A 14,387-nucleotide genomic window follows, 5' to 3' on the forward strand; every position below is an offset into this window, starting at 1 on the left:
ATCTCTTTGTGCTGATAGAGAAAAACGTCTCAGACATTTAAGGGGAAAGAGCAAGTTTCCAAATAGTATACATAGTATGGTCAATCTGTGCAAAAAACTTAAGAATATGTGTATGTTTCTACTTATGCAGCAAATTCCAAAAGGCTACCCATGCAACTGTGACCAAAATTTTCTTTCACTTTTTACTTTATATCCTATCTTGATCAAAACAAAGTTTTTACTCTGAGCACATGTTAAAATAACACACATTTTAATAAAGAAGGAAGGAAAGGAGGGAAGGAGGGAAGAAGAAAGGAAGTAGTAAGAAAGAAAGGAAGGAAGAATTAACCACCACCCAACTCATGGTGGTCACTTGGCAATCTAGCTTCTCCCAGTTACAGAAAATAATTTGATCAAAAGAACTATATAATCTGCATCACAGGATAAAGGTGACTATGAATGAAGGTAAGTTTCCTCTATGGCCACAAAAAGGAACTTTTCTAGAGAACATAGTTTTAATGTGGGGTTTTTTTTTTTTTTTTAAGAATTTTTAGCCCTTGATAGTATCAATTTCCTACATTTAAATGTAGAAAACAAAAATAATATTTCCCTCCAAACATCAAAGAGTTACCACAAGGAGAAATTTGCAAATACTTCCCACCTCCAAATTCATCTCCACACCCTGCTCTAATTCACCGTCTCCTGAAGCCTTTTCTGCTCCTAGCTCTCATGTGCGTTTCTCACCTGCCACAGTCGACAAGAGAATCTTTAAAGTCCCTCCTTCTTTGAGCGCTGAGGATGTATTCCCAGCTCATGACACTTTCTTCTTATAAGTGTCTCCTACTACTGGTCTCTTATCTTATTCCCTGGCTTCTCTTCCCAGATAATCTCTTTCCTTACACAGACTACAAGCCTCTGGAGGGTAGGAACCACATAATTTACTTCAGGAAATCTCCCCTTCTTACCGAGAACTGTTTTGTTCCATTTATAAGATAGTGCTTAAATACATTTGTTGAACAAATGAGTGAATCAAAAACAATCACTGGTCATAGACTGCCAAAGCTGGAATGGCTCTAGAGACCATTCAGGCCAGGCCCCATGCTTTCCTGACAAGGAAACTGAAACCCAAGGAAAAAAGAAGTTACCCAGCCCCAGGTCACAGCTTACTACCAGTGGAGCTAAGCCACAGCCCAAGGCAACTGACCCAAACAGCAACTCTTTCCGCGCTTTACACTGTCTCCCATGTTGCACCTCCCCGTCTGAAGGCCTCACACTGGGAGGCCACAGTTGAAAGGAAGGAGGAAATCAGTTACCTTCCCCAGTGTGCATGGTTCCGGAGCCAAGAGCAGGGGCTGGATTCTAGTCCATACATCACAGTGTCACCATAATCCACAAAGGATTTATTCAGCCTAGAAGAGGAGAAGGGAAGAGGAAAGGCAGAGCATGTGGATTAGACAGAACCAATAGAGCCACCGAGACCTGGGTCAGTTCCCCCCTGTCACCCTGGAGGTACCACTCTGAGTCCTGTACCTCATGCTTTCAAAGATCAGAAGTATTAAGTCGATAGGATGGTTACTTTTATTATAATTAACAACCATGTGGTAGAATCACTTCAATGGGGTAAACATGACAACGCACATGAAATTAGAATGTAGTGTCTACCCACTGAGCATAAGTCAATTTAACAGATGATAATGAGCCAGAAAAGAACACAAAAATAACCAGGGAAAGGAAAACGCTGCAATCATAAGCCGCTACCTCCAGCCAGTGTAAAGAATTGAGAGTGGTCTGCATCAGTGCTCATTTTCAGGGTTGATAACAGAACCCAAAAGGACAATTTGTCCCTTGAGAGGTGGCGCAGAGGGCTCTCACCTGCGGCAGAAGTGGTGAGCACATTTCACCAGGATCCCCATGCAGTGCACGGCCACGATGCCTATGACCAGAAGGCTGATGGGACCCATCTGGGGACAGGTGTTGCGGACAAAAGAGAGAGAGAGAAGTAGGTAGAATTAGGAGTGAACCCAATGGATACTTGGTTCGCAAATGATTAAAAAGCTACTAAGGCACTTTTCATTGACAAAACTTTGGGCCCAGCATTAGAGAGAGAAATGTGATCGTGGAGATTAGCTCTGTGAGATGGGCTCTATCTGAACTCTAGCACATTTTCGAGCGATTTAGTCATGTGGAGAAGAAGGACATAAGATAAGTCTGTTCTGAGACCGGTGCACGTCAGCAGAATAGAAGGCTCCTGTGACTGTGGGAAGAGCTGGGCTAAGGGATGTGAGGCGAGACTAGTAAGTTATCTTTACAGCAATGCCAGATCAAGAAACACTGCATTTAGCTAAGGGCAACCCACATCTCTGAGCCTCTCTTCAACTCCAAAAGAAACCAGAATGGCTTTGGGCAGGCAGTCAACTGGAGGTAAATCACAAAAAGAAGACATAAGATTCTTGCAGTTGACCATTTAGGAACAAGGCATGGGGGATCGTGTAGAAAATGGGCAGACATCTGTAACTAACTCATCAGTTCATATTATTGACAGAAACTGCTCGAGCCATCTCAGTACATCCTCTCCACCATGAAGTAAGCTCCATGAGGGCAGGAATCTTTAATTCACTGATGTATTCTAAGAGCTTAGAATGGTGCCTAACACACAGAACACTCTCAATAAATATCTTTAGGTGAATGAATGTCTGAATTCTGCTTTCTGTCAACTGAATTTTTAAAAAATGCTTCTCTATCTAAAATGTTTTAAAGCAAGTACATTTTAACAACAACAAAAAGCTATCTCCTAAAATGTGTCACCACTCCCCTCTACTGATGCAGACCCTTACCACGATGCCTGCATTTTTCACTGCCAGAGGGAGCCCCAGGAGTCCTGTGCCAATGTTGCCTTTTAACAGGTGGATCAAGGTCTGGAACCATCTGAAGTAGAAGACAGCCAAAGAAATGATAACCATGACAGTTAACTTTTATTAGGATCTCAGTGCTTTATATGCATTATCTTATTTTATTTCCACAACAATCCTGTAAGATTTTATTTTATAGATGATCAAGCAGTTTGCTCAAGGTCACACAGCTAGTAAAGGGCTGGGGCAGGATTCAAATCTGGGCAGTCTGACTCCAGAGCTCCCCCTCTTATCCACTGTGCTGTAAGTCCCCACTCTCTGTGACATTTCTGAGAATCCCTTCTCTCAGAGATTAGACCAGAGGGGTACTCCAACTGACTGCCTGCTCCAACTCTCTCCAGACACTCTACCTTTTCCAAGTATATTTGGGTCTGGTTCTAACCACTGAACTGACCATTGTAAACGCTCAGACCTGGCTGGGTGCATTGGCTTACACCTATAATCCCACCACTTTGGGAGGCCGAAGCAGTGGATCACCTGAGGTCAGGAGTTCGAGACCAGCCTGGCCAACAAGGCGAAACCCTGTCTCTACTAAAAATACAAAAATTAGCCGGGCATGGAGGCATGCACCTGTAATCCCAGCTTCTCAGGAGGTTGAGCTTGAACCCAGGAGGCAGAGGTTTCAGTGAGTCAAGATCGCGCCACTGTATTCCAGCCTAGGCAATAGAGGGAGACTCCATCTCAAAAAAAACCCAAAAGACTCAGACCCCAAAACTGCAACAGAGGATGACAAACCAAACTATGACGGACAAACACTGGTGAGAGAACAGAGGAAATTAAAAAAAAAAAAAAATAGAAGCCCAAACCCTGTAACAGAAAGATACAAAGTGAATACCATAAAAGTCACACCATACCATAAGAGGCCAGAAGTCCCTGATACACTTTGTATTAAAAAAAAAAAAAAAAAATCAGGCCAGGTGCGGTGGCTCATGCCTGTAATCCCAGCACTGTGGAGACCGACGCGGGCAGATCACAAGGTCAAGAGATTGAGACCATCCTGGCCAACATGGTGAAACCCTGTCTCTACTAAAAATACAAAAATTAGCTGGGCGTGGGGGCGGGCACCTGTAGTCCCAGCTACTCAGGAAGCTGAGGTAAGAGAATTGCTTGAATCCAAGAGACAGAGGTTGCAGTGAGCCGAGATTGCACCATTGCACTCCAGCCTGGGCAACGGAGCAAGACTCCACCTCAAAAAAAAAAAAAAAGTCAAATGCCATAGAGTCCTAGGACCAGAGAAGCCCTTTCAGATAGTCACCTAGTTTACTCTTCTGCTGTGAGGGCGGATTTGTACAAACTGTCCCCTTCAAGCTGTAATGGTAAAGCTTCTCACACTTCCTCATTCATTTTTTCAGTCAACAAATGCCATCTATCACATATAAAGCATTGTGTTAACTGCAGTGGTGAAAATAAGTATGAATCTGGTATGGATCTCAGCCTCCAGAAATAATGTCTCGGGGAAAATAAGGGAACACATTAATCACCACCAAAAATAGATTGTTGTCTTTAAGAAAAACCCAGCAGCTGGGCGCAGTGGCTCCCGGCTGTAATCCCAGCACTTTGGGAGGCCAAGGTAGGTGGATCACGAGGTGAGGCATTCAAGACCAGCCTGGCCAACATGGTGAAACCCCGTCTCTACTAAAAATGCAAAAAATTAGCTGGGTGTAGTGGCAGGCACCTATAATCACAGCCACTTGGGAGGCTGAGGCAGGAGAATTGCTTGAACCCAGGAGGCGGAGGTTGCAGTGAGCCAAGATCGCACCACTGCACTCCAGCCCGAGTGACAGAGTAAGATTCCATCTCAAAAAAAGGAAAACAAAGAAAAACCCAAGAACAGACACCAGGGAGAAGGGAGGCAGGTGAGGCTTTGCACAGAAGAAAGACGCGAGCTGAGCCCGGCAGCACAGGCAGGAACTGTAAATGTGCTTCTGGGGAAAAAGACACCACTGGCAAAGAGAAGGGCTTCGGAATAGCACCCTAGAGAGCGAGCTGGGACAGGAATCAGAAGGAGTAGTTGGGTTTAGTTGCCATTCGAGTTAGGGTGAGGGTGAGGACAGAGGCAGGAAGTTTCTCTTTCTGCAGGGAATAGGAACTCATCCAAGGGGTTCCTTGTCTTCCTGCTATGCTGAAGACAAGAGGGGTGGTAGTGTCTTCAGTTTCTACCCATTGTTACTTCCAGAAGGATAGGAAACAGGTCAAATATAGTATCATTCTGCCCCAAATCACTTAGGATTTGGCCCCGGTACTGTCTGTGGTTCTACAGAACATGTAACCTAAACCCCTCAAAACTGATGTTTACATGCATTTCTTCAGATCTGCAATTCACTAGAAACTCAAAGCAAGTAACACTTGTTGCTCATATAAGCCATTAATAAGACCCATCTACACCCCCTGGAAAGGAACTTCACTTTAACCTTTCTCCTTTTACCTTGAGGGAAAAAATCTCCTGATCTTCCTACTGTTCCTATCTTTTTCAAGAAAGACCAAGGAAACTACTTTGCTTCCACATGAGAAGAGGTTAAGACGTCCTGAGGAAACAGCTTAAGCATTACATGTGTCTACAGTAAATGCATTATCAGTATCCTGTGGCTGAAAGATAATGGGTCCAGTAAATTTCTATCTTGACAAATGTTTAATCCACTTAAGGGCAAAGGTAAGCACTGTACCAAACCCACCTACCCACCAGAGACCTCCCCAAAATGCCTCTGAGCTGGCTAGCATGAGATACTAGGTCCCTCACTCTAGCTCTGCCATCACCTTCATATGACAATTCCTCCCCTCCCTTCCTGGGCCTGCTGTCTCATCTGTATGGTGAGGGAACCAGACTAGGACAAAATGATCTCCACGATCCCTTCAGCTCTGAAACACCAGGACTCCAAGCAATTGACGAAAATTACTATTTTTAATAGATGGCCCCAAGCTGGGATTACCCAGTACTGTGTGAAAAGCACAAAATCAACTTCATGAACAGTGAAGTCTTAACTACAAGGGAGGACTATCTTTCTGAAAAGGGAAGGGAGAAGCCTAGCAAACCTCTGTACTTCCATTCATGCTCCATCACTCATTCTTAGACTTTTTGGTCTCAGGACCCCTTTATTCTCTGATAAATCACTGAAGATGCCAAATAGCTTTAGCTGATGTGGATTACATCTGCTGATCTATACTATAATAAAAATTAAAACTGAGAAAAATTTAAAAATATTTAATTAAAAAATAACAGTAAGTTCATTGCATGTTAATACAAATAGTTTTTTTTTAATGAAAAAGAACCCTATTTTCCAAAAAAGAAAATGTGGTAAGAATGGCACTTTTTTTTTTTTTCCCAAAATCTCTTTCGTATCTCACTTAACAGAAGACAGCTGGACTACCTACTTCTACGTTGAATCTACTGTTATATGTTGTTGTTGAAATTTACGAAAAAAATTTATTTTCTCACAGACATGTAGTTGGAAAAGAAGGAGTATTTTAATGGCCTCCACAGACAATTATAGCAATTTTCCTTTGACACTACTCCAAAATGCAACACATGTTAATTTTTTAGAAGTTACCTGCAATGTGGTCTGGGCACAGTGGCTCACATTTGTAATCCCAGCACTTTGGGGGGCCAAGAAGGGTGGATCACCTGAGGTCAGGAGTTCGAGACTGGCCTGGCCAACATACTGAAACGTCGTCTCTATTAAAACTACAAAAATTAGCTGGGCGTGGTGGCCCCCATCTATAATCCCAGCTACTTGGGAGGCTGAGGCAGGAGAATTGCTTGAACCTGGGAGGCAGGGGTTGCAGTGAGCCAAGATTGTGCCACTGCACTCCAGCCTGGGCAACAGAGCAAGATTCTGTCTCAAAAAAAAAAAAAAGAAAAATCCATTGGTGATCTTGCTCTTTCAATGGATCTTTTACCCACGCAGAATTCCTAACATCATACTTTGGTTGAGTTTATACAGATCTTCCAACTCTAATATCTTCATTATAGATCAATAATACCAAAAAGTCACATTTGTTAATATCACCACTTATCTCATCAGAAAAGTCTTCAAGTAGAGGGGCTATCAGGCTCATGGCACTGGATACAAGTTTTTTTTTTTCCTAATTTTGCTTGAAAGTTTGAATTTTATTCTGATCGAGAAATATGTATTGTCTATTGTTTTCCTTGAGGTAATGAGTTGATTTCTTTCATTTTCAAGAAAATGTCTTACAAGTACTCGGGTCTGAATGACCTACAGTTTATTAGTTGTTCTTTCTAGTTCTATGGGGAAAAAAAAAAAAAAAAAAGCAAGTTTGGTTGACAACTCAAACAATCACTTAAAGTCTTTGCCTTGAGACAAGTAACATATTTTGGTACTCACAGAAGTACTTCATGCATACTTCCCATTTTGCCACACAGAATATTAAAGACCTATACCAAAGGTTCTCAAGTTTTTAAACGTTAGTAATCCTGCCGTTTCATCAAAGACATTCTTAAGTGAAAAGGGCTTTTTTTTTTTTGCGCATGTGTGGCAGTGAAAAATACAATGACAACTAGCGTAATTTGGTGCCACTGCTTTGATTCATTCTACAGTGCAATTTTACCCACCATTGCTTCTACATTATAAGTGCAAATATCCACAAGTCAAAAGGCAGATAACATCTTAGTATTATTATGAAGATAGTTTTAGCCTCATAGACTTCTTGAAATGGTCTTGGGAAGTCCAAAAAGTGTGCAGACCACATTGTGCAAATGACTACTCCAGCTCACCTTTAGATAGCCAGTTTCAGTCTGCTGGTTTCAGTTTGCACGGGGAAGAAGCACGGAGGATTGATATATATAATGGAACTCAGAGGCGCAACTAGAAGAAAAATTTTCCCAACAGCATAAAATGAGGCTGTCTTCAAAGCAGTCAATAGCTTGACAATATCAAGTGTTAGTAAATAACCTCACTGAACACACTAAGAAATAACTCACAGATTGGGCATGGCACTCGTGCCTATAATCCCAGCACTTTGGGAGGCTGAGGCGGGTGGATCACTTGAGTCCAAGCGTTCAAGACCAAATGGGCAACATAGCAAAACCCTATCTCTACAAAAAAAAAACAAAAAAACAGGTAGCCAGGTGCATGCCTGTAGTCCCAGCTACTTAGGAAGCTAAGGTGGAAGGATCATTTGAGCTCAGGAGATGGAGGTTGCAGTGAGCCATGACTGTGCCACTGCACTCCAGCCTGGACAACACAGCAAGACCCTGTCTCAAAAAAATAAAAGGAAATAACTCATGAAACTCATGGAAGTGTTTGGGGTTCCTATTTGCACCCCCTAACTAGGGCTTTTTACTGAGCCCTTGACTTCTAGAAGAGCCAGGTGTGTGCATGCATATGTGCAGTAGGTGTAGAAGTACTTCCATGTATTTTGTTCTTTGGCAAACTAGATAAAAGGGTGGGGCAAAGCAGAAATATAAAAGGAACCCAGCTCAAAAACTTGTCCCTAATAATTCCTACATATTAAAAGATTAATTTAGGTAAAGAAGGTCCTCCAAATCAACCTCTACCTTAATCATACCTGGCATGTTTTCTACATAAATGCTTGCATGGATCCTATGCCCCAGGCTGGAAGTACTCAACCAGTCCTCTAAGCCCTAGCAAATTACTTTATCTTGTACCACCTGTAATGGGACTGTAATACCTGCCATCAACTACAGATGGGCTTTCCTGGTCACCTACATTGTATCACAACATCAGGGCAGGAAGGGAACCTTGGAACAAAGTGTATCCTGGAAAATGTCACAATACAAGCCCGAGGAAGTTATCTTCTGATTTGTTCGATTTCCAAGAAACAAGGACATATTTTGAATTGACCGTTAATTATAACATGATGTAGATATAAAAGATATATTCAGAATAGCTAACAGGCATGCATCAGCTTTCACATGTCCACAACCTATGAGCTACTATCCTAAAGTTGCGAGTTGGTAGGTTTTGAGCTTCAGAGAGGTCTCTCTAAAAATAAAAATCCAGATCCCATCTGGTAAGTATTGCTTAGACAAGTTGATATCTGAGATCAAAAAGGAGCAAAAATTGCAAAGGAAACTACAGAGAGGGGAGCTTAAAAGTATCTTACGATAACGAGCATGACCTCTGAAGGGAAGCCATCACACGCCATTGGCTATGTGTGGAGCTGCTTCTGCATGGGGGCTGCCAACGCTGATAAGGTTGGAGGAAAGAGGGGCAGGGTGATCCACACTGCTGCCAGCTGTGCCCTAGGCAATCTACCACCAGCTAACTCCCACTGCAGGCTAATGGGGAATCTACAAAAACATACCCCTGAGAAATAAGCCACAGAAACCAAATCTTAGAGGACTGGTTGAGTACTTCCAGCCTGGGGCATAGAAATCAGCTGGTAGTGGTGATGGGCCAGGAATGTGGACAGACCACATCTTCTAGTTCCACCCCAGTTCACAAGGAAAATGCCCTGTACCAGCAGACAGTGCACGCAGAGGGAGCTTCTCCAGTGATGAGCTCCAGGAGAAGCTTCCATGGTCCGCTTGGGCAGTCATCAGGAATGGCCCAAGTCTAGGACATGAAGGATCTCTCAGTAAGTCACACTCAATCCACAAGGACACACAGAAAGGCTGATAGCTAAGCTTGAGGAATAAACAGAAGGGCTACAAAAGCTGAGATGCTGGGACACAGAGAAATGTCAGAGGTCTGCTGAGATCAGGAGTAGCTGGGAAACTCAATGGAATAGCAAAACTTCCTCTGAATTTTCTAATTCAAGTGGTGAGCCCCACATAGCCAGCATAGCTTCACAGTGGAGTCCTCAATTTTTCCTTACATTTGGGGAAAGTGAGACCTGAAGAGGGCCAAACTCAGCCCAGATGAGTCTGGGGTTCCAGTTTCTGGAGACAAGATGTAAGCCCTCTTTGGAGAATGCAAAGTCTATCTTTCCTTTCCTATCAACCCTGAATTTTTTAAGTGCAGAAGTTAATTCTCTCTTCCCACTTCTTCAGTTCAAACAAATAGTGACTTGGTGATGAGGCAGAAGTCAGGGGGAGACTTTGCAAAGGAAGCTCCCGATGATGCCTGGAGATTATTTGGGGTTCTAGCACAGATGACACAGTTCTAAATTAAAAGAATGTCCTCTGTAGAAGCTTTTCTTAAGTCCAAGCTCTTACTTGGCACCAGCCTTGTGGGGCCAACACAGCTGAAAGGAACAAAGAATAAGAAACTGCCTAGAGAGTGGCAGCCCAGGAAGGCAAATCTCAGCGCAGTCGCTCACACAATCTCTTCATTGCCGACCTTCATCTGTAAAGTGGAGGACTGATGAAACTGCGGAGGAAAAATAAGTCCCAGGGAGACTTAGGAACACGAATCCCACCCGGGAGAGGAGAAGGTAGCAGCTACTCACGTTGTGCTGTTGCTTTGACCGAAGCGCTGGTAGGAGCCCGGGGAGGAGAGGTTGTTGAGGCCTTCCGACGGGCTCTCCTCGGGGCTCACGTCCGTGGAGCTGTAGTCGTGGTAGTCTTCATTCCGAAGTCTCTGCGTGGACATGGCAGCTGGGGAGACAGGGCCAGCATTAAGACCTCCCGCAGCTGGAGCCTTTAGCTCCATGTTCGGGGTGGCCTCTGGGGTAGAAGCTGTCATTGTCGGAGTTGCTCACTGTGACAGCTGCGCTATGGATTAAGTATGAAAGTGCCTGGTACCAAGGGAAATGGAAAAGTGCAAAGTACACAGGGGCGGGCTGAGTTTACCTGACTTCTGACTCCCATCCTTCCCATTGGTATACTCGGTGCTACACTCATCAATTTCTTAATTTTCCAGAGTACAGCTAGACAAGGCAGAAGTGAGGCACTGCTTGGGAGGAATGGGCGAAAATGAAAGAGAAGGGCTTCCTGGAAGCATTCCCCATTCCGTAGGTCAGGATTATTGACTCTTTTCTCTGAGCTAATTTCTTGGACCTTGCGCAATAGTTCGATTTTATATAGATAGATAGATAGATAGATAGATAGATAGATAGATAGATAGATAGATAGATATATGCATGCACAAGCTCTTGCAGGGATGGAAATCTGGGTATTTCTCATTGTATACTATGTTTCCTCTGCCTTCAATGCAGAACACATTTCACTTAAGAAATCCCCTCTGGGCCAGGTGCGGTGGCTCACGCCTGTAACCCCAGCACTTTGGGAGGCCGAGATGGGTGGATCACCTGAGGTCCGGAGTTCGAGACCAGCCTGACTAACATGGAGAAACCCTGTCTCTACTAAAAATACAAAATTAGCCAGGCATGGTGGTGCATGCCTGTAATCCCAGCTACTCAGGGGGCTGAGGCAGGAGAATCGCTTGAAACCAGGAGGCGGAGATTGCGGTGAGCCGAGATCGCACCACTGCACTCCAGCCTGGGCGACAAGAGTGAAACTCCATTTCAAAAAAAAACCAAAGAAAACAGAAATCCCCTCTGGATCATCCAATTCTGCTCAAACTCCCACCAAATCCCAGAGCCACACATGCCGTTCTCTTTCTCCCTGCTGTGGCCACAGGCTGATCCTATACTCTTTGGAGGCCACCAGTTAACTCATACCCTGACCCTGGGACTCCTTTCTTGCTGCCAATCTGAGTATCGAGAAATGGTAGCTGAAAGTAGGTCAGAGGAAGACCAGGAACCTGAAGGGTGCGCACCCTGGCCCTTGTCTCAACATTTCCCGTCCACAACCCTTCTTCCTTTTTATTTTTAGAGATGTGCTCATTTTTAAAATGGTGAGAGAAAAAAATTCTCCTTTCAATGTGTTGGGAGGATGGTGAGAGTGGTGTCCCCTGGGTGAATTTACTCAGAAATACTATTAATACTATACAAAAGAGAAGAGCAAGGGCTTCTTTAAGATACACAGTAAGGACACATCTTGGGAGTGATGTAGGCCCCTAGGATCCTAGAGACCATTGCTAAATGAGCCTTCACAGGTCCCTCTAAGCCCCACTTTAAAGATGAAGAATCAGTGCTAAAAGATGAAGTAACCTGCCTTGCGACAGCTAGGTAGTGCCAAGCAGAAAACGTTATCTCCTGACCCCTGTCTGAATCTGCAAACATCTACTCTATAGAGTGCCAGCTGCTATGAGAGAGTCTTACAGCACAGGGAAAGAGCCAACTTCCTGCTCTTCGAAAACCAAGTGACAAAAAAGGGGTACATTAATATTAACAATGACAAGAATCCTCCCAACACTTGGCAGACTGGCACAGCTGCTTGCCCATGAGACTGTCCTCCGGCATGGGGCTGGATGCCCACCCTAAGCCTGGGCACTCTATCTCAGCTACCTTGAGAGGAGACAGGATCTCCAACTGCTGTCACAGCACCCCACCCTGCCCTGACACCCAGCACCACCTGCCAGAGGATGGTGCTCCGCCGAAGCCTCCCCTTAGGTCCGGTCCCAGGGGACTCCTTTGGAAACACCCCAGCCTGGCACCAGAGAGATCCATGGGAGATCACATTTTCTCTCACCAGCTGCAATGTAGGAAGGACCCCCAAGCTATCTCACAAGGGAAGTATCTGGCAAAATGCCAGCAAAGGACTTGGAAATCCCAGAGAGGATCCTGCCTAGCTTCATTGGCAGAGCCACTTGGCTAAAAATCTATGACAGCTTCATTTACTCATGAGCTAGAGGAATTCAAGGACACCATCCAGCTCTGGGGCATATAAACTCATTAGAGGGTGGGGAGAAAAAAATATCTCTGAAGTATCTTAACACCAGCATTGACACCTCTTGCTATATAGGCATAAGTTCGTAAGTCAGTTTATAGGTACATCAGGAGGCCCAGGCGCCAAGCCTGCCTCTGTCAACAGTTTGCTTAGTAGCTCTGAACCATTTTCAAATGTGCAAAAAGCACGGGGTGTAAACTAAAATACCTCTCAGTCCCCTCTAGCACTGACATTCTAGGCGTCCATGAACATAATTATTTATGCAAACAGCAGCTGAGTGCAGTATCTCACACCTGTAATCCCAGCATTTGGGGAGGCCGAGGTGGGAGGATCACTTGGGCCCAGGAGTTCAAGACCAGCCTGTGCACCATAGTGAGATCCTGCCTCTGGTGAAAAAAAGAAAAAGCTGCTAATTTTTAGTCCCAACATACCAAAAGCATCTGAAGATAGAACCTTCCAAGTGAATCTTGTGAGAAAGAAAAGAAACTTTTTATCTGAGGAATCCCTTTAAATTACAGGTCCAGAGAGGCACTAAAATGTGACAGCAGTCACGTCTCTCTCCCGCCTTCAGTTAAATAATTACCTCTTGAAGCCTCTTGCTATGTGGGTTCTAGACTGACACCACTAAGTCATACAATGCTAACACTGGACATCATAACTCATACCCTATAGTCCAACAATGTACAGCCCATCACTAATCCATGCTATTTTTGTAAACTGATGAGAATTCCTGTCATATCACTTTGTATCAGTCCTCTCCTTGTTCGCTTTTGCCTTTAAGAACCTGTGGTAACAAAGGCCGAAGGAAGCACTCCCCCAGGCAACTTGAAAGTGTGTCCCGGGCAGCTGTCCTCACTTTGGTTCAAGTAAATTGTTAAAAATTGCATTTTGTGTCTCAGTTTCTTCCTTTAGGTTGACACCTATATATTACTGAAGGTGAAAGGATGGAATACAGGGACTCATAAGTTGCCCAATCCTTCCCTAGCAACCGAGAAACCACTCTGTTGCCTACTTGGTACAGATGTTCAATTTATCTCAAACACTGTAAAGAGCCTTCTTTATGCTGTGTATAAAAACTGAAGTTACCCACTGCAGAATATTGCTAAGAAAACTGCTCAAGAAGAAGCTGAAATCTACAGAAGGTCCAATAAGCCTGCAGGATATGGAAGATGTGGCTTAGCAACTGCATGCATATTGAAAAAAGAAAAAAAAATTCTGCTTGGGAGTTCTGGTTGATGATAAGCTCAACAGAAGACAATAATATAATCCAAGATACCGAATAAACCAACACAATTCTAGGTTGCATTAGGACATGAGAGAATCATGGGTGGACATTGGCTCCATCCATCCCACATGCTAGTATGGACATCGGCTCCATCCACTCTACGTGCCAGTAAGTGGACATCTGCTCCATCCACTCTGCATGCTAGATGTTACACATGGGTAGATATTACACAACTCAGAATTGCCAGACAATGTGTTCTCTTCCAGGTAGCATGCTATAAAGGGGATAATGACAAACTGTGGTATATCCAGGGGTCAGAACTAGGGTCAAGAGGGGTAGGAAACCAACTAAATGAGGAATGGTTGAAAGCACTGAGAAGTTTCTACCTAGCAACTTGAGGGGTACATGACCTGTCTTTAAAAGCTGTCACATGGATTAGACTTGTTATTTGGAACCTCAAAGGCAGAGCTAGGATCAGTACGTGGAGAGTCAAGAGGGCTGATTTTTTGCTAGGCATAAGGAAGAACTTTCTATCAAAGACAGATCTGTTCCAAATAGAGCAGATCACTCTGGGAGAAAGCCTGTTCCCTTATCCCTGAAAAAAATCCAAGCAAAAGTCCTT

At 44.0% G+C, this 14,387-nt stretch overlaps 1 protein-coding gene across 13 annotated transcripts in view; it reads right to left on the bottom strand.

Annotated features, from left to right (window-relative positions):
• Positions 1–14,387, bottom strand: part of LOC105466844 (solute carrier family 36 member 1) — a 233,569-nt gene that overhangs the window by 201,126 nt on the left and 18,056 nt on the right. For 11 of the 13 annotated variants that reach the window (XM_071098196.1, XM_071098195.1, XM_071098197.1 and 8 more), the window contains exons 2-5: positions 10,257–10,404; positions 2,814–2,904; positions 1,852–1,940; positions 1,293–1,388 (exon numbers count right to left, since the gene is read on the bottom strand). In XM_071098196.1, coding sequence (XP_070954297.1) covers positions 1,293–1,388; positions 1,852–1,940; positions 2,814–2,904; positions 10,257–10,399 — 419 coding nt within the window. In that variant the 5' untranslated portion in view covers positions 10,400–10,404. Of the gene's footprint in view, positions 1–1,292; positions 1,389–1,851; positions 1,941–2,813; positions 2,905–10,127; positions 10,178–10,256; positions 10,405–14,387 lie in introns of those variants that run through there. The other 2 variants (XM_011715928.2, XM_071098193.1) reach the window with 2 other exon arrangements.

This window comes from Macaca nemestrina, chromosome 6 (genome assembly GCF_043159975.1).
Source record: "Macaca nemestrina isolate mMacNem1 chromosome 6, mMacNem.hap1, whole genome shotgun sequence".
Lineage (NCBI taxonomy): Eukaryota > Metazoa > Chordata > Mammalia > Primates > Cercopithecidae > Macaca > Macaca nemestrina.